The following is an 18,957-nucleotide window of genomic DNA, read 5'->3' on the forward strand; positions in this document are numbered from 1 at the left end:
GTGGAGATTGCCGTCTGGACTAAGTTCTTACTTTTTAGCCTGCAATCCCTGGCCGACGCTACATTCAGCTTGCGTTTCGACGGAATTGATTGCACAGTGTACAGACTCTTTTCGACATGGCGTAGAACTTTGCAAATCTTAATAGATGGGACTAGACCCAATTCGTCCACAGGCAATCATTGTTGGTGACATTGAAAATGTCTTGAAGATGTAGTTTGGACTTAGGGCCTGCTTATTCCTCTTCTTCTCGTGCCTGCAGATCGTCGGGGATTAATCTATGGCATGCAACTGTGGGTTCGTCCAACATCGAAGATCTACCACATCCAGCAATGATGCCGGGAGCCTTACACTTTAGAAGGTCAATCCTACAGCAGATAACCTATCATATCTCTGCAACAAAAAAAAAGCAATACATTTTGATGTAATTTCCTCTTCTCGAGGTGGGTCGCCACGTATGCACAGAAGCCTTCTCGAATGCTTCTAGCGCGCACTGCATGGTCAGCGTTGACTCCGTCGCAATCTACTCAGCTGGCCTCTTTGTCCATTGTGGTCACTAGTGAGCACTGAGTGACCGGGTGGTCAATTGAGACATTCCCAAGCCAAGGTCAAGCTAGTCACTAGTATCTTATATCTGATGGATTTATTAGCTGAGAGCCCATTTAAGCATGATCCGTCGATAAAATATTGAGACATGGCTAAACCTGTTGATTGGACCGCTCTCCGATATGATCAGCCTGTTGTAACCTCACGCCGTTGTCGGCGTAAAATTATCGGCCAACCACACAATTTAAAGGAATTGAGATTGCAAATGTCTTCACTGATCAGGCACTCCCTACTTTGATCTCCTCTAAATCGGTTGAGTCGCCTGTACATCAAATGGAAGGGGCCATTTACATCACATGCTAACATCGATGTGGCTGTACGTACATCAATCAGCTCCGTGCCCACGCTTGTGATGCACTTTGCTAGACCTGCTTCTTACGTACGTACACAGTGTAATTGTAAGGGTTGCTCCGATTGACTTTCCAGTCAATGTTGCATCGTGTCCATTGACACAAGTGTTTTAACTTTACCCTAGTTGGTGCTTGTTTTGTAGATCTCGTCATTCTAGTGCGTCGCTAATCTTGGCACTACCTAAATATCAGCTTCCGGTCGTGTCATTTCCATCATGCCTCCTGTGTGCTGATGATCGCAGTGTGTATATCTGGGGTGCTTCCCTCTTAGACGGCATGGCCACACCGTGAACATTCTGGAAATGCTCATCATTCCACGTCTCCGAGATCTATAGGCACCTGGTCAAGGTTTCTTATACTCAAGCTGACAATATTTCAGTCAGCAGGATGAGGTCTCCTCCGACATTTCCCTTCTTATTAGCCGGAGTAGGCAGGTGTCACCAACATGAGTTGTATAGCTCCGTTAGCAACATATTCCCTACTCGATGTTTTCCTCAGTTGATGCGTGATGCTCTGCCTGCCTTTCAGAGGCAAACATGGAAGTTTACCGTCGGTAGGTGATTCATCCAACAAATGCAAACATAGCAGCTTTGGAAGGCTTGTACTTACGTAAGAGCCTAAGGCCGGCTCATGATCGGGCGTTGCGGCTCTTGCGGCTGGKGCGGGKCCCCCGTCTTTGTTCTTTATCTGATCAAGATAAGTTAGCAAGTCAACTATCATTGGTGAGCATTGTGGTCTCGGATTTTTATCCTATGGCACAACCCCCCCAAAAGCTGCCATTGGTCAGCCCTGGGAGATTCAATGCGAGAAAAACAGACCCGAGTCCCAAAGTGGTGAGTAGTGAGTCGATCAGGCAGCTGATTAATCAATTTGTTTCCTAGCAGTTGAGTCGCAATATTGCGCCTTTTTCGCGGTGCAGGCAGGCTGGGATCACAGGACCATCCAGAGTTTTCTTGCATCTGTGATGAATCGAGATCGGGTGGGAATTGAAATGACGTAGCAAGCTTTTTGAGCGATTTTCAATTGTCAGCCTCACTCGAGCACGCCAACCAGCACGAACGTTGACATCAGAACCCCTCGATGTTGACCTTCAGTGTGTAAAGAATAGGTTTAACGAAGATCTTCGTACGATCATTCTCCGAGGATTTTGATGACTGATCAGAATACTAAGCGTTCTAGGCCCGGAGTTAAAAAGAACTCTACCTAAAGAGAGGTTAATCTGAGCTGCAGAATGGGGCCTCCAGACGAGAAAAACGAGCCCATTGACCAATCACACGGATCAGGGTCCCAGCGTGGCTTCCCGTTGGCCACTTTTTCTTTCGCACGTATCGGAGTTAATACCACGCTGGTATTAAAACGTGGACCTGTGACTGGTTACACCGCGCTTTCGCATTGCTTGATGCCTATACGTACCTCTAGAGGTCTTGCGCTGGATTGTTGAGCGTTGACGCTCGACACGGTCGATTGGAATAGCAAACTTGGATTCTATGTATTTTCTGTATATCTACTATACGCCGTATATATTAATGAATCGGCGCGCTATCGAATTCCGAACTCCGTTACACCCTACTCCGGGCTTTGGCTTGTCGATCCCTTTGACTCTGTAATTACATAGTTTACTCGGGCTCGTACTCGGCCCTAGTTCTACTATGTACAATTGGGTAAAGACCCCGGCCACTGACTGACGGGGCATACTACAAACATTCGCAGTGAATTTTGATTTTCTCAAGCAATGGCTTTGAATCAATCCAACAATAATAACAGCCTCAAATGGTAACGGTGAGACTTGCGTTTCGGTACGATGACCGATCTGGCATGACGGGCACTAAGCCCGATGCAGTCATGATAACCTTCCCATCTTTTCTTTTTTCTCCGAGTCGGATTTAATGATTAACAGATTGGAGTAGTCATTCAATTGTTCCATGCGTGTATAGTATGTAATCACAAGACTGTACTGTCTGAAAAGAAGAGAATGGCTCGCTTAGACGGGGAGAAGCTTGTGCTCTGCAGTGTGCATAAACGAGGCCTGATAAACCCGAGGACGTGGCAGTAGTCGGACAATGGACGCAATGACAATATACTATGTAATTAGCCGAATGCTCGAGGCGGTGTTACCAATGCACTGGAACGTGATCTGTCCGCTAGCAACTGAGGTAATAATACGTCCAACATCATCGTGGTGATGGTATACTATACTATGTAAGTTAGTATTAATCAGTGAGTCAGTGTTTGGAATTGACTCATTACTAAGAAAAGACTAAGAACTTAGCAGGCAGTCCCGCCGTGGCTCTTGCCTATCGCAGCCCACGCCCGCTTGCCACTAGAAGCCCTGGAAGGTTAGTTCCCCAACCGGGCACATTTCGCTCGTCCTGGTTCGCTCTTTCCTCCTGATCAATCGCAGATTACGTCTTTTCTCTCTCGTTTTCCCTTTCTTCAACTTTTATTCCGGCCTCAACTGACTTTCAGCCTCCTTTTGCTTCGTGGGTTTCGTGGCACAGAAGACACTGCATCTTCCCTGTCGAGTCTTCCGTCGCATTCAGACGAACCTCGTTCCTCGTGAGATCGGACTACTTTTCGTTCTTGGCGAACGACTAAGTACCTGTCATAATTCGTACCCGCGACCATCCGTTTATATCGAAAAGCCTTGGACTGGGCTTTAGACATTACGAATTTCTTTCCAAACCGTCTTGCAACCATCGCAAGCCTCGGATCCATCATCGGCAAGCCTTGAGAAGTACGCGAACATTGTGCGGAAGGTTGCCGCTACAGCCACTTCTGCCGCACCGATCTTCTCTTTATCAATCTCTATCGATAAAGCGAGCACCGACTCCCGCTGAGCAATAAGTTTTACGATCGCGAAATGCGTCTTTGAGGGGTTCACATTGTTCAACACTATATGAGCTCGTTTCTGGATCGAACCAGTGGAAAGACCTCACCATGAATGAACAATTCAATTCATCTCAGACCGCAAATTATGCGCGTGAAGAGAACGGCAAAAATACGCCATCCGACTCGCAGCCTCATATGCATGACGATGGTGGAGATGCGGATACTCATGATGAGTCACTAGAAGACAACCATCCATCGCTCACTGAGCCTGGCAAGCTGCCCATACCCATGCAAAAAAGACGGAGGGTGACCCGGGCTTGCGACGAATGCCGTCGTAAAAAGATCAAATGTGACGGAAAGCAGCCATGTACGCACTGTACAGTGTATAGTTATGGTGAGTCTTCACACCATTCGTGCAGGCTTTTTAGCATGCCATTCGCGTATATAACTGACACACAACAGAGTGTACGTACGATCAGCCCTCGAATCGTCGTCGAAATCCTACCCCACAGTACATAGAGGCCTTGGAATCGCGACTGCAAAAAGCCGAGGAAATCCTTCGAATTCTGGCTCCAGATCTCAATCTCAACGATCCGCGCTTGCTTGCTGCCAACCCGGAGCAGATAGTATCGGCGCTTCGACGTGATGACTCGCGGGAAGCAACGGTTGCGAAACCGCAAGCAGATGAACAGTCCAAACAGGAACCAGAATCCTCGTGCCCAGACGGGTCACTTTTAGAGACGATGATGGAAAACTCTGGTTCTTTGGATCTTGATGATCAAGGCCACTGGGACTATCACGGTCATTCATCGGGTATCATTTTCATGCAACGTCTTCGGAAACAGATCGGAAACGTCATATCCATGCCCATAAGACCATTGCAGAATAAAACGACGCCTCTGTTCCAAATGCTTGAAAGCCCCAAGTCACAGTCGGAGTCTCCGCAGGAACTCAGCAATCCTAATTCACCCCCTACACAGGACCTTCCTTCAAAGGATGTCGCAAGAAGGCTTTGTCGAAGCGCGCTTGACCACGCTTGCATTCTTATGCGCCTTGTCCACGAGCCATCTTTCTGGGCAACCTTTGATCGCATATATTCTACTCCCTGGGATCAATACACGAATGAAGAACATACTTTCTTGCCTCTTTTGTATGTTGCTATGGCTACTGGTTGCCTTTTTTCCGACAATGTTGAAAGCACTCTAGACAAGTCGGGCTACGAGGGTGCTATTGGCCAAGGGTATGTCCTCGACTATTTCTGTAATCCGAGATGTCGGAACAGTGCTGACGCTATTTTCTCTATCCCATAGTTTCCAGTACTTCAAAGCGGGCCGACAGCTGCTTGACATCACGGATTGTCGGGATCTAACCACTCTACAGGCGATTTGCTTCATGATCCTGTTCTTGCAGTCATCTGCGAAATTGAGCACCTGCTACTCATATGTCGGTATCGCTTTGCGCGCATCTCTACGTCTTGGTCTCCATCGAACAGTCAATGCCAATTTCGACCCTGTGGAAAGCGAACTTCGAAAACGTATTTTCTGGCTTGTCCGGAAGATGGATATTTACGTCAGCACGCTTTTGGGCCTGCCACAGATGGTCAGTAATGAGGATATCGACCAGGAGTATCCCTTGGATTTGGACGATGAATTCATTACGCCTACTGGAATCCTTTCCATGCCCACTGATCGGACGTCTTTCATGGCAGGGGCAAACGCTCATACTCGCTTAGCCGACATCATGGTCAAAGTTGTGAAATACATATACCCTGTGAAATTGACCAAATCACAATCCAAGTCAGACCACACTTACATGGTCAGCCATTCCAAAATCAGGGAGATCGAAAGAGACCTGCAAGCTTGGATGGAAGACTTGCCTCCAGCTCTGCGACCAGGTAGCGAAATCAGTCCCGAGTTAGAACGGTAAGTGTTTCCCCTCTACTAACCTCACCTTTTGGCTCAATGCTAACGCCTCTTTCACATTAGTATGCGACAATTGCTCAGAATCAGTTATGCTCATGTGCAAATGGTGATGTATCGACCTTTCTTACACTATGTATCCAACAGCTTCCAGGCTCAGGGTATCGATAAAAGATCTTACGCGTGCGCTGCTGCGTGCGTTAGCGTGTCACGAAATGTCGTGCATATCACGACAGGCATGTACCAAAAAGGTTTACTCAATGGCTCCTACTGGTTTGTCATGTACACGACATATTTTGCCATTCTCTCACTGGTGTTCTTCGTGCTCGAAAATCCGGACTTGTCTACCGCCAAGGATGGCATTCTGAAAGACGCTTTAGAAGGAAAGACCACACTAGGAGGACTGGCTAAGAAGAGTATGGCTGCCGATAGATGCGCCCAAAGTTTGACTGTAAGTTATAAGCATACAGGGTCGAATAACTTTCACACATTTGTTAACTGTGCTTAGGGCCTTTTCAAGCAGCTTCCTGAAAAGTTAAAGAACCGACAAAGTTCAGCAGCAGGCCATGTGAACCTGAAGAGATCATCACCGTCCGATACCGCTGCCAAATCGAGGATGCAGCGCCCTGCATCCATGTCTTTGCCTTTTGATACACCACAACGATCTAATTCTTTCCCAACCAAATTAGCGGCTTTACAATCTAGACCATCGCAAGAGCCTAAAAGTGCGGTTGATGATACCCGCTTGCCTCGGCGATCGCAAACGTGGCTCTGGGAAGGTCACTCCGACTCAGCCGACTCTACCGCATCACCTTCATCTACATCTGCATTTTCTCACGATCAAACTGCTAGCCCTGCATCCAATCAATATTTAACACAACCATCCACGCAGCAACCGTTTACCTCATCACAGCAACTTGGTGCTAGTCAGATTCTACCGGACCTTATGCCCATCATGTTCCCATCTGGCGACCAGTTCGCTTACCCTGCACAACCTTTGTCCACTCTTGAGGACGATCATTTTAAGGATGAGCTTCCGAACTCGCCGATGCAGTATACACAAGACTCTTTTACGTCGCAAGGATCAAATTCACTCAACGGGAACTTTTCTCGACCAATGGTCAATGGATTTGATGGATTAGCTGGTCTACAGGGTCTCTCTGGACCATTTCAACCAGCACATGCTGCAACTCTAGCTCCGCAGCTACAACATCTTGGCCTTCGAACGCCTTCCACCCACTCGTCGACTCCCGATAATATTCAAAGCCCTGACTTGGTATCATTACCCCATAATTACATGTGGCAAAGTTTCAGCCTCTCGAATCCCGGTATGCCGAATGAACAAATCATGAGGGAACAATCGATGCCGGGAGGAAAAATGACGATGACTGAAAACGGAGCACTCGACGGGATGTCCTCTTTGGGGATGGGTTTTGATATGGATGTCAATTTTGGCGAGATTCTTGGTAATATCGGAGCGAATCCCGGCACCGGCACTGCTACGAATATGAATGATGAATGGAGTCAGTGGATGAATACTGGCGTCTGAGGTGATGTCTTTCTCTTGCAGTATACCCGTTATCATGTCTAATGTTTATGAACTTCTTGAGTTTGAGTTTTATTGACCGTATTTTCGCCTTTCCTGTTTATTCTGCATTGTGCGTATCACATTTATCCGGTGTATATTTTTAAATTATGTACATTCTTGCTCTGGGTTTATTCCCACATTATGGCGTTGACATTTCGGTGGATTGAAATATGCGGGACCAGAAAAAAGGTATTTGCGTGGCATGACAAGAGGCATCTGTGGAATATCCAATGTAAACTGATCGACTATCTAACCGAGCTTGAGTTAATGATATTTTTAATGACTGCAGTATTCCCATAACTTATGTATTTCTTGGGGAAGCTGTCTAGAATGTCTAGACCCACATAGATGTAGGTACACTTGGCGGCTGGCTGCAGCTTAAATTCTAAACTTCACTCCGATCTTCCCCCTCACATCATGCCGACTCCATCAAATCTAAATATCTCTACATGTATCACATGGCTATTTTACCTCGTCCCAATTTATATATTTCTGATTGCACCGGGTCTGCGTGTGATTTTCCCAGAGCAGCAAAAAAAGGATGCGAACTCCGTATCCGGTCGTTTCGAATTCGACGATGAGGCAGACTACGACCAATTGGTACCAGGACTCAGGATTGAGGATGATAACTTCATAAGCCCCGAGGAAGACTCGGGCCAGCTCACTTGTCGCGAGGATGATTACCGGGTGCATATATTCTCGCATAAGCCTCTGATTATATACGTGGAGAATTTCTTTACAGATGCTGAGGCTGATCATCTTGTTACCGTCAGGTAGGCCCAAGTCTCTTATATGAAGATCAATGGCTAACAATGATGTTTTCAGCGAAGATAAATGGTCGCCATCCATCATCTCCGACGGAACAACCGAACGAGTCGACCCATCCATCCGTCGCTCAGACCGCGCCCTCCTCGACCGTGATAATGTAGTCCGATGCGCCGAAGAACGTGCCCGAGCCTTTCAGGGCTGGCGCCCATGGCTATACATTGAGCGCATGTGGACGCAACGATACAATACCTCTGGTCATTATCGGCATCACTACGACTGGAGGGGATCGGCGGCGCATCGGGGCGGCGATCGCCTGAGCACGTTTATGGTCTATCTGGACGCAAATTGTACAGGCGGAGGGACGAATTTCCCACGCTTGAGGATGCCGCGAAAGAGTCAGTGGTGTCAGTTTATTGACTGTGATGATAGTCAGAACGAAGGGACTTCTTATGAGGGCGTCACGTTCAAACCGATCAAGGGAAATGCTATATTCTGGGAAAATCTACGTCCTGATGGCACGGGATATCCGGAGACATGGCATGCGGCACTCCCGGTTTTGTCCGGGACAAAGGTTGGACTGAATATCTGGAGTTGGTATCAGCCTCCTGTTCGGGGGGATAAAAAGTAGACGCATATATATGTGCATGTAAATTCGATAGATAGACTGTATATATCATCATTCTAGATTGTAGATAGAGGAAACATAAACACTGACCCATCTACTGGCCAATACAAAGCCCGCAAACCCACACGCGGACTCATATGTCACAGATAAAATGCAATTATCCACCAATGCAGAACTTCGTGGGATATTACCTGGGCATTCGTGATTACGACAGTCCGCCCGGCGCCAAGAATGGCTGCGGTCAATTACCCGGACACAACTCGCTCAATATGGATTTCTTGGACAGGCTTGGCTCCTTGGCCGCTGGCGGAGAGGAACGTCCAAGAGTGGGCCAAGAAATGTTGACACAATGTCTGTCGTGAATAGATAATCCGTAGAAAATGTGGTATCATCTCGACACAGCCCCGAAGCCAAGAGGTCTGCTACTCATGACTGTATCATGATCAGTGTGAGGGAGTTTTTGCTTTTCAGTTTGTGTACACTGTGATAGAAGGAACTCGAGGTATATTATATACTTGATTAACAACCACAATCTGCGAATTAACAAACTGCTTGAAGATAATGGTATAGCCCATGCATCATTCCTGGCCAGATCTCACATTGGTCGACCGACCTGCCCTTTTGAACCTGGCTTGACGACACAGACGAACCAACGATATGGCCTGATGCTTCAGGCTCTCTACCCGATGGCTCGCTCAGCATGCCAAGTGGGGTCGGCTTGTGCGGTGATTGGCTCGGTGGGCTCTTGGCTGAGGCTTGGCTTGCACCAAGACCCGCCAAGACTCGCATTTACTTGGCAGGTTTCTCTCGCTATGCGCTGCATTTCACGAATCACACTCAACCAGCCTTCGGATAACTGTCCCTTTTCAGTTGGCCTGAATTCGCCCCTCGTACGAGTCTAACGAATAGATTGAAATGCCAAGCAAGGCGTGAGTGATTTCGCGCGACAAGAAATTCCCCATCTTGGCCCGGTCTTGTCCTCCTCCCGCGGTCTGGGCGATTGCTCGGCGCGCGTGCCAATCCTCCCTTTCCTCCCCCTTGGCCCTTCCCCTTCCCCCATTTCTATTGTCTTTCTGTTCATCATTTTCCATAACACGTTGCCACTGCTTCTTATTGAGTGATCTCAGCGTCTTGAGTCGGTGCTAGAACGACATCTGCCCTTTGTTGGTCACCTCGGGACTCGGTCACGTATCCCGTCTCGCTCAGAGCCTTCTCTCTTTCGTTGGCCACATCATTTGCAATTTTTCTTCCTCATCGTATTCTGCAGCTTTTGGGGCCAGATTCACCCTACTGCGTTGCGATACATCAAAGTCTCAGCTGCTGCAGTCAAGCCAAAAAGGCAGAGAAAAGAAGTGGACCATCTTGACTAATTCTTGTTGTTTTGCCTAGCCACCCCCGACTTTACGCGACTCGGTGGCTCCCCCCTCTTCTTCCTTCTTCTCTCTCCCTTTCTCATCCTTACCTTCAACTTCTTGCAAACTTCAGCATTTGGCCACCCGGTATAACTTTACCCTAGTCGGTACATAGAACAAGTCAAACCGCTTCTTTTGTTTATTGATTTCGTCCAAGTTGATCTGATCTGGGGTCTTCCCGCTGAATACCAAGACTCCCTCACGTGGCTTGGCATCATGGCAGACACTGCTCCCGCTACAGCAGCGCCTCCAGCTGCTGCTACCACTGCACCAGCTGCCGCTCCTAGCCAACATCAATTCCAAACCACAACTCAACCTCAAGCTTCAGAGACTTCATCAGCCCAGTCGCCGAATGCGTCAACCGCGACCGCTACTAATGGGCAATCTCAAGCACCAGCACCAGCCCAGTTCCAGAGTCAGACCCAAACCCAAACCCAGTCCCAGGCTCAGGCTCAAGCTCAGGCAGCACAAGCACAGGCTCAAGCAGCAGCAGCTGTAGCTGTGGTCGGTAATCAAAGTAACACCAATGGCAACGCCGGCATTGAAGAGTTTCCCTGCATGTGGCAGGGATGTACTGAACGATGTGCTAATCCCGAGACGCTCTATGTAAGTTCTGTCTCTCTAGATTTGAGCGCCAGACTCTAATACAAATATAGGAGCACGTGTGTGAAAAACACGTGGGTCGCAAGTCCACCAACAACCTCAATTTAACTTGTCAATGGGGCAACTGCCGTACCACGACAGTTAAAAGGGATCATATCACTTCCCATATCCGGGTCCATGTGCCCTTGAAGCCTCACAAGTGTGAACTCTGTGGCAAAGCCTTCAAAAGACCTCAAGATTTGAAGAAGCACGTCAAAACACACGCAGATGACTCCGTCCTTATTCGGTCACCAGGCCCCACGGACGTGAGAGGACAAGAAATACCTTATGGTATGATGAACAACCCGAAAGGTTAGCTCTTTGTATAGAGCAGCTTGCTCTGATGTTTACGGATCTGGCTAACTTGATGGTCACAGGCTTTCCTGCTGGAGCCCATTACTTTGAACAGCCAATGAACCCGGTGCATGCTGGTCAAGGCTACCACCCACAAGCCCAATACTACCAGGGACAACCTCACCCTCAACCACCTAATGCAGCTTACGGTAACGTCTATTACACTCTAAATGCAGGCGACAACCACACTGTATATGATTCGCGAAAGCGCATCTTTGACTCTGTCAACGCATTCTTTGGAGATACTAAACGCCGCCAATTTGACCCCACGTCTTATGCTGCCATCGGACAGCGTCTTGGCGGCCTCCAAGGTCTGCAGCTGCCTCTCAATGCTGGCCCTGGAGCGGATTATCACATGGGCGGCGGCATCCCTGTAGGCCCAGGTGGTGGCTATGGACCGGCCTTGGCAGCACCGGCTTACCATCTACCTCCAATGACTAACGCCCGCACCAAAAGTGATTTGCTTGACCTCGACCGCATGCTTGAAACTATTCATACGACTGTCTACGAAAGTGATGATCACGTTGCTGCGGCAGGTATCGCTCAGCCCGGAGCCACGTACATTCCTCGAATGAGTCATGGTGGTACTACACATCAGACACCACCTATTACTCTTCCCTCTAGCCATGCCACAGCAACAACTACCAATATGTCAAATGCCTCCATCATAGCTGCAACATCCCCTGGCTCCACGCCAGCTTTGACACCGCCGTCAAGTGCAGTTTCCTACGCGTCCAGCCACCACTCGCCTGGTTCTTACTCGCATCGCGTCTCTCCTCCGCATGATCATGATATGGCCATGTACCCACGCCTGCCGTCAACCACTGCTCATGAGATGGCTGGTGGATACACAGCCTCTGCCAATGCTGCGCCCCCATCGACTCTCAGCAACAGTTTTGAATATAACGATCGCCGGCGATGGATGGGCGGAGTTTTGGAGAGAAGTCGGCCGGATGATTATGCCAAGTCTTCTATAGATGATATGCTTGAAGATGGCGAGCGAACTCCCACGCGAAAGGACCCTCTTGATCATGATAGCAACGAGAGCGATGATAAGTTCAACCACAATCTGATTGACCCAGCACTACAACAACAAGAGACTCGCTCGTCATCTTCACCGGATGCCGAAGCAGCTAAGCGCGCTGCCCAGGCTGCAACTGAAGCGACCCGACGAGGCGAGGAGGAATGGCTGGAGAACGTCCGCATTCTAGAGCAATTGCGCGCTTATGTCAGGGACCGACTTGCCCGTGGTGATTACGAGGAGGAGGGAGAGTCAAAGAGTGACAATGCAGCTTCTTCTGGCGCTGCAAGCTCTGAGGATGACCACATGGAAGGTGTGGAACACACCGAACACAGTCACTCTACGGAAGAGAGACAAAAGTCGGAAGACTCCAATCCACTTGCGGCATTGAAAGAATTAACGACGTCATCACCGTCGTCGACGCAAGGCTTATATCCCACATTGAAAGGGATAGAAGATGATGCTGAGAGTACGAAAATGGAGTAACCATTTATTTTTTTCTAAGGCCTTACTTTGTTGATTGTTGATGGCCAATTACAGGAAGTTATTTATTGGATGATTGAATCTCCAGCAAGAATTTTATTTCTAGTCCTCTTCTCAGTTTATGTTTTATATTTGGCTGTTTATGTCAATACTACCTCCAATATTCATGAAATGGTTTCGAGCTTTTTCTTACCTTCTTAGAAGATGTATGATTGCGGCTGTTCGATCGATCGTGTAACCTCATCGAATCAACCACCTGGAAGAAAAAGAATGTCTCCATACAGTTGGGACGGCGTTGTAAGTGTAGGTAGTATTCTTGTTCGTCTGTTTTCGACGTGCTAGAAGTGCTCGTAATCAAGCGATCAAATGCATGTCATGTTGATAGGCCGCGATAGGCTTAGCCGCATCTAGAGCAGATCGGTGGATCGATCGAGTGTGTATAATACTATAAGCGCAACAACAAATAAATAAGAAACGGGAATATTTACCAAACAATGCATCAGTGTTAACTAGATCGAGTATGTGACTAACCCATCTTTCCTGTTGGACTCGTCTGGCACAGCAGAAGTTGGCACGGAACCGTTTCCGGCGATGGAACCAAATTTCCAAATGCGGACACAGCCAGACACTCAACAGGAGATTCAGTAAGTATGCAGTCACTCCAAGTTGTATTTGCTTTTGTGACAGATTGTAACAACAAGAGAAATAAGCTTTTTTCTTCCTTATGCATATTCTCAGATTGAGACTAGTCGGGAATGTGGTCATTATAAGCGTATCTGATCTCGATAGAGTCGCACCAAGTGCGGTCATGTAAGCATGTTGCATAGATCTGAGTCGTCTTCAGAATCTCTGAAATAGTCTTGTTATCCTTCGCTTATTTCATCCCTTGTCTCTTGGACTTTTTTTTCCCGCCTTGCGCATTGCTTGTTTTGTCGTGTCGTTTTCTGGTGAACCCAAACAATCGGGTGTTAGGGCAAGCTGAGGTCAGATGGGCATTGGTCGAACCAGACTACAAAGTCCAGAACTTCGTCTACTCGTACCAGCAACTTTGACTCTACCAGCCAAAACAACACGAAAAGGAAGAAGTTTGGTTCTGTGTGGCAAAAGACCGGGAAGAAAAAACAAACAGACATCATCTCGCTGCGATCGGGCTGGTCAACAAGGCAAACTTTGTCGTTGTCGCCATCGCGCCGTCGCTTTTCTGGACTATCTGATTTTTTCTCTCGCTGTATTGCCGGTGCTTGGATACATCATACATGTCACTCGACCAGTAAACAAATACAGTGAGTATTTTTCTTTTTGTCTTTTTGCTCATGATGATTAATGTGGGAAGAAGGCCTGCCACGATTCATGATTCAGACTCCTCACATATTTTCTTTCTTTCTTTCTCTAGATCTCATTGTTGTGCCTACTTATTGTCACCCCATATGTTTATCATGGATACAGACCATGTACAGACAGAGTATTGACTATGATGACAGTGACACACGACTAGCCCAGCCTCATCAGTTAGTGGCCCGCCGATCTATTTTGTTCTTTCTTCTTTCCCGCCCGCCAACGGCTTCTTCCCACCCACCACAACAACCACCTTACTTAGACGCTTGCAACACTCACTACCTAGCCCTATCCATAGAAAAAAGCATTCAGAGCATTGATATTCGATAAGGAAATATTTCTCCGATCAGCAATCCAATCCACACTCGTCCCTAATCCGCCTCGCACGGCCTGTCGGAAACCAAACATGCCGCTGTCGAGTAGGCGTCGCACGCGCCGCAAAGACATCCAACTCCAAGAAACGTCCGACGCGGAGGCTCCGGATTCCTCTCCCAGCCGCCCAGCCAGCAAGAAGCGCAAGGTGAGTTATTTCTCTCGTGCTGTGTAAAATTAGCAGCGATAGTGCGGAGGAACTGACGCGGTCGCAGGTTGAAGCAAGACCGTCATCGCGACATGTCCACACGCCAGATCCCGCCTCCGCCGATGACGCCGATCGATCTTCCCCCGACAATGACCTATCGGCAAACCAAGACTTGGTAGAGACTGTGATCGCATCGTTGAATGTATCGAGAGACGAAGTGAATGTGTTGCGCGACTATTCCAATACTGAGACCGAGAACAAGCAATCTATCCAGGCATATGCGAAAATCGCCGGTCGTGACTGGACCTATTATGTCAAGACGGCGCATGTCAACATTGGTCGTCCCCCAGACCGCGAACAGAAACTTGACGAGCAGTCGAGTCCCGTCTCAATCGCCGCCCGTGCCCTGCCTGAAGTGCATCTCGACTTGGGTCCCAGCAAGTTTGTGTCACGACTCCATGCTGAGATTTTCTTCTACGGAGAAGACGAGGAGTCTTCTGCCTGGCATATTCGAGTCAATGGCCGAAATGGCGTGCGAGTCAACAACGCCATGCTCAAACGAGGATCAGACGCTATACTGAACTGTGGCGACATTATTGAAATCGCCAATACTCAAATGATGTTTGTCACTCCCGGCGACAAAGCAGTCATCCATCCCGCCTTTGTCGAACGCGCTCAACGTATTGCTGCAGGCGAGGAAATACCCTGGGACGCTTCGCAGCATGCGCACCCTACCACGTACAATGCACAGCAACCCGGTAGCGCTGTCGATAACGGTGTATATGCTGCCAACACTGGTGTGCAACCGGGCAAACCTTCGCTGGCTCCTGCTCCTCAATTTCTTAAGCGACAGGTCACTCCGCCTCCGCGATCTCCAGATACCGTCGGAGGCCAGACGGCAACTAAGCAATCGCCTTTGTATAATCGTGGCATGATGATGGAAAGTACCGAAGAGATTGATTACAGTCAGGATGCCGCCAAAGATCTGAAACCCCCATACAGCTACGCAACCATGATTGCGCAGGCGATCTTCTCGAGTGAAGAAGAGAAACTTACCCTCAACAGCATCTATCAGTGGATCATGGAGAAGTACGCATTCTATCGCCATTCTCAAAGCGGTTGGCAAAATTCTATTCGACACAACTTGTCCCTGAACAAGGCTTTCCAAAAGGTACCGCGTCGAACGGACGAGCCTGGCAAAGGTATGAAGTGGATGATTGCGCCGGAGCACAGACAGGAATATTGGAAGAAACAGTTGCGCAAAGGAAACAACTCATCTGCACCTTCGTCGCCAGCCACGAAAGAGCCCCCGTCTTCCCGCGGCACTAACGGCCATGCTGGCTCCAGCTACGAGGGAATATTTTCTGCGACAAAGACCTCTCCTCAAACCACATCGCCTGGATTCAGCTCATTTTCAGTTGCTCCAGTTGAAGCTTATACACCAGTAAGAGGATCGCGACTGGGACAAAGGGGAACTGATCTTGTGCGCAGTGGTGCAAACACCGACTTTGACGAGCAGTCTCCTCTTCCTACTCGGATTCGAAACACTCAGCACGAGAATGGAAATAACAGTCAAAACAATAGTGCCAGTAACGCCAACGACGGTACAACAAGTCGTGCATATGGACTATCAGGAAATGCTACGGGTTCTCCTCCAGTGCTCTCTTCTTCATATTATGACGAGGGTCCTTCGTCGATGATTACTCCAGCTCCTCAACGACATCAACCTCGGTTACCGCCACCAAGCACGGCTCAGATTCCGTCCAAGTTCATGCCTATGAGTTCGCCAGCACAGTTTTGGAAATTTGCCGATATTGGAAGCACACCTGCACGACTGGTGCCAGATATGAGCCCTTTGAAGGGAGGGACAATTAGGGCACTAGGGGACAGCTTGATGCCGAGCAGTAGCCCCCCACCACCGAATTTTGCTAGTCCCAGCAAACCCAGCACGTCGAATATGCGGGCTCTCGGTCCGATCAAGAAGGAAGAAGAGCCCGAGCAGATTCGGCATCATCGGTTAGCGGCTCCAGACGATGAAGAGGAGGAAGAGGAGGGATTCGATCTGGCGAGGTCAGTACATTTCATTTCATACCCAATAATTCAGCGACTAATGTTTGACAGAGGCTTTCAACCTATCGGTTCATACCATCGACAGTTGAATAACTCTGCACGAGCGAGTGCGACGTCTTAATCTTCAGCATCGCCATGATGTTATGTCCTGTTGCGCCATCTCACCAACTACTTTGAGAGCAATACAAGCAATGTACTAACTATTAGGGGGTTTGTCTAGGCGTTTCAGGCTTCGGGAGCTTATTTGTTTGATCTTGAGGTTATTTGCATGCTTGGTGTTGTGTTGGTTGCTTGTCATGTAATTGAAGCATGATTTTTTGTATTCTGATATGCAACATTGTATCATAATCCAGGTGCCCAAGTAGAATTGGATTCCTCTCAATGCGACATACTAAATCTATTTGAAGCTCCAGCCATTATCAGACCCATCACTAACAATCTCCACACTCCTCTTCTCATCCAACGACTTCCGACCAGCATGCAAAATCGCAGTGGTGGCAATCGTATTCCGCAATGTAGGTAATCCCCTCTTGTCGAGTTCGTCGAGCGTTACGCGTCCTTCGTTGAGCGCCGTGACAGCATCGATGAATTTCTCGAAGCTGATGTAGCCGTATCCTGTTTGACCGGCGAAGTTGCCTTCTTCGTCGGGGGCGTAGCGCATGTAGAATCTACCTGACATTAGCATTGTTTTGCCTTTGATCTGAGAGGGAGAACGTACGGGTTGTACCAGACGAGATGACCCTGCTCATCGTCTGCGACGTCGTAGCCACGCTTGGCTTGGTTGATGCGAATTTCACCCTTGGATCCCATATCTACTTCTGTCAGCCAACCGACTTGATCATCAAACAAACAAACAGAAAAGGAGAGGGCATACAGTGAAAGTACTGGTTTGAATGAACACCCGCCTTCTGCGGCGCTGTCCAACTCGCTGTATAAACACCCGTAGCCACCCGGCTTGGATCAGACTTCTTCCTCCAATCCACAAGTAACGTAATGGTATCTTCTGTTTCCGCAACACATCCCAAATCCCACGCTGTGCCCGTACTAGCCGACGCAGTGACCTTCACTGGCGTATATTCAGGGACCATACTCTCGCAGATATCCACATGGTGCGAGTTGAGGTAGTATGAGATATCACTGTCCTTTCCAGCCCAGGCCTTGAAAGTCTCAAGCTGAAATTTGGGTTGGCTCATATAACTGTAAAAGTAGTTGAAGTCGCCCAGTTTCTGGGCTTTGGCGCGCGCATCGGCATAGGCGGGGTCGAAGCGCTTGTGGTGCTCAATGAAGACGAAGACGCCATGTTTGCGAGATTCTTCGAGTAACTTCAAGTGGTCTTCTAGAAGCTTTGTCGCGGGTTTTGTGATAAGCACGTGGATTTTGCGCTGGATGGCGTACAGTGCGATTGGGTAGTGGGTTGTGTCCGGGGTGAAGATGGTGATTGCTGAGCCTGGCTCGAGAGCGTCAATGGCGGCTTTGTACGCGTCCGGGTCTGTCTGGTCGTCGGCTGGGAATGACTCAAAGGAGACGTCGAGGCCGTTGTAGACTTCGGAAATATTTTTATGGAGGTGTTGCTCTATACGAGTCAGTCATCCTTCTTCCAATCTGATGATGAAAAGTACGAACTAATAGCAGGAAACTTTCGTCCAGACACGCCCACCATGCTCAATTTGCCGACTTTGCCTCGTCGTCGCAAGTCGAACATGGTCAGTCCGACCACGCCGACTTTCTTGTCTGACCCGGAGGCGCCACCACCGACGAACCCAGTGGTGTACTCGCCTGTGCCGACCTGTTGCCGTCAGCGTGATCCATTTTTGCTATAAAAGGAGACTTACCATGAGAACACTTGGAGGAGCCATTTTGGTACTACAGACTTTTGGTAAATTCTCAATTGAAAGGGAGATTTTCCAGAATTATAAAAAGAATACAAAATAGAGAAAAGAGGTCAATTGATTAATGTACACATGACGCGACGGATACTTTAAAGCTCTCAATAGCCGACGGGCCAGATGTCAAGCTACTATGGAGACCTGATTGTATGGACGGAAAATACCACTCGGGCAGCTTGCACAGTCTTTTTCTCATTGGTTGTTTGGGTCTCTGAGGGAATCCAACAAGAGAGCCAATCTAGGATAAACTGACATTATCTCTGGTTTCGTCTTGTCCTCTGTATGTATTCTTTGGAGCATCTATAAAGAATAGATACTATCGGCTTTTGAAAGCTACAGTGCCCCGCTTCTGGCGCTCTCCTCTTCTTCGTTGGTATCTTCACGTCCAACTGTAAATAGTGACAGACAATTGATTTCATTGCACATTATATATAGAACATTACTCGGATCAATCACAACCTACGCGCAAGAGAAAAAAAAAGCGTCACATTGCGACTGAGCCTGGAAAATACCCCTCTGAGTGCCGCCTATCCCCGCACTTGGCTTCTGGCC

The 18,957-nt window shown here is 48.4% G+C and overlaps 5 protein-coding genes across 5 annotated transcripts; 4 read left to right on the top strand and 1 right to left on the bottom strand.

The window, feature by feature from the left end:
- Positions 1–3,890: 3,890 nt before the first annotated feature.
- On the top strand, positions 3,891–7,250 carry BHQ10_000421 (uncharacterized protein; the record flags this gene model as incomplete). The annotated part of the gene is made up of 5 exons (XM_040876551.1): positions 3,891–4,176; positions 4,245–5,022; positions 5,093–5,704; positions 5,906–6,152; positions 6,210–7,250. The coding sequence occupies 5 exons, from the start codon at positions 3,891–3,893 to the stop codon at positions 7,248–7,250; spliced, it is 2,964 nt and encodes a 987-aa protein (XP_040728926.1).
- A 456-nt stretch (positions 7,251–7,706) lies between these two features.
- On the top strand, positions 7,707–8,685 carry BHQ10_000422 (uncharacterized protein; the record flags this gene model as incomplete). The annotated part of the gene is made up of 2 exons (XM_040876562.1): positions 7,707–8,062; positions 8,115–8,685. 2 exons carry the CDS (start codon positions 7,707–7,709, stop codon positions 8,683–8,685), a joined length of 927 nt encoding a protein of 308 aa, XP_040728927.1.
- Positions 8,686–10,310: 1,625 nt separating this feature from the next.
- Positions 10,311–12,597, top strand: BHQ10_000423 (uncharacterized protein; the record flags this gene model as incomplete). The annotated part of the gene is made up of 3 exons (XM_040876573.1): positions 10,311–10,700; positions 10,751–11,048; positions 11,114–12,597. The coding sequence occupies 3 exons, from the start codon at positions 10,311–10,313 to the stop codon at positions 12,595–12,597; spliced, it is 2,172 nt and encodes a 723-aa protein (XP_040728928.1).
- Positions 12,598–14,335: 1,738 nt separating this feature from the next.
- Positions 14,336–16,640, top strand: BHQ10_000424 (uncharacterized protein; the record flags this gene model as incomplete). The annotated part of the gene is made up of 3 exons (XM_040876584.1): positions 14,336–14,449; positions 14,517–16,519; positions 16,571–16,640. The coding sequence occupies 3 exons, from the start codon at positions 14,336–14,338 to the stop codon at positions 16,638–16,640; spliced, it is 2,187 nt and encodes a 728-aa protein (XP_040728929.1).
- Positions 16,641–16,916: 276 nt separating this feature from the next.
- Positions 16,917–18,375, bottom strand: BHQ10_000425 (uncharacterized protein; the record flags this gene model as incomplete). Its single annotated transcript, XM_040876595.1, has 5 exons — positions 16,917–17,187; positions 17,238–17,331; positions 17,394–18,092; positions 18,143–18,305; positions 18,352–18,375. 5 exons carry the CDS (start codon positions 18,373–18,375, stop codon positions 16,917–16,919), a joined length of 1,251 nt encoding a protein of 416 aa, XP_040728930.1.
- Positions 18,376–18,957: the final 582 nt, after the last annotated feature.

This window comes from Talaromyces amestolkiae (assembly GCF_001896365.1).
Source record: "Talaromyces amestolkiae strain CIB chromosome Unknown scaffold1.1, whole genome shotgun sequence".
In the NCBI taxonomy this organism is placed as follows: Eukaryota; Fungi; Ascomycota; class Eurotiomycetes; order Eurotiales; family Trichocomaceae; genus Talaromyces; species Talaromyces amestolkiae.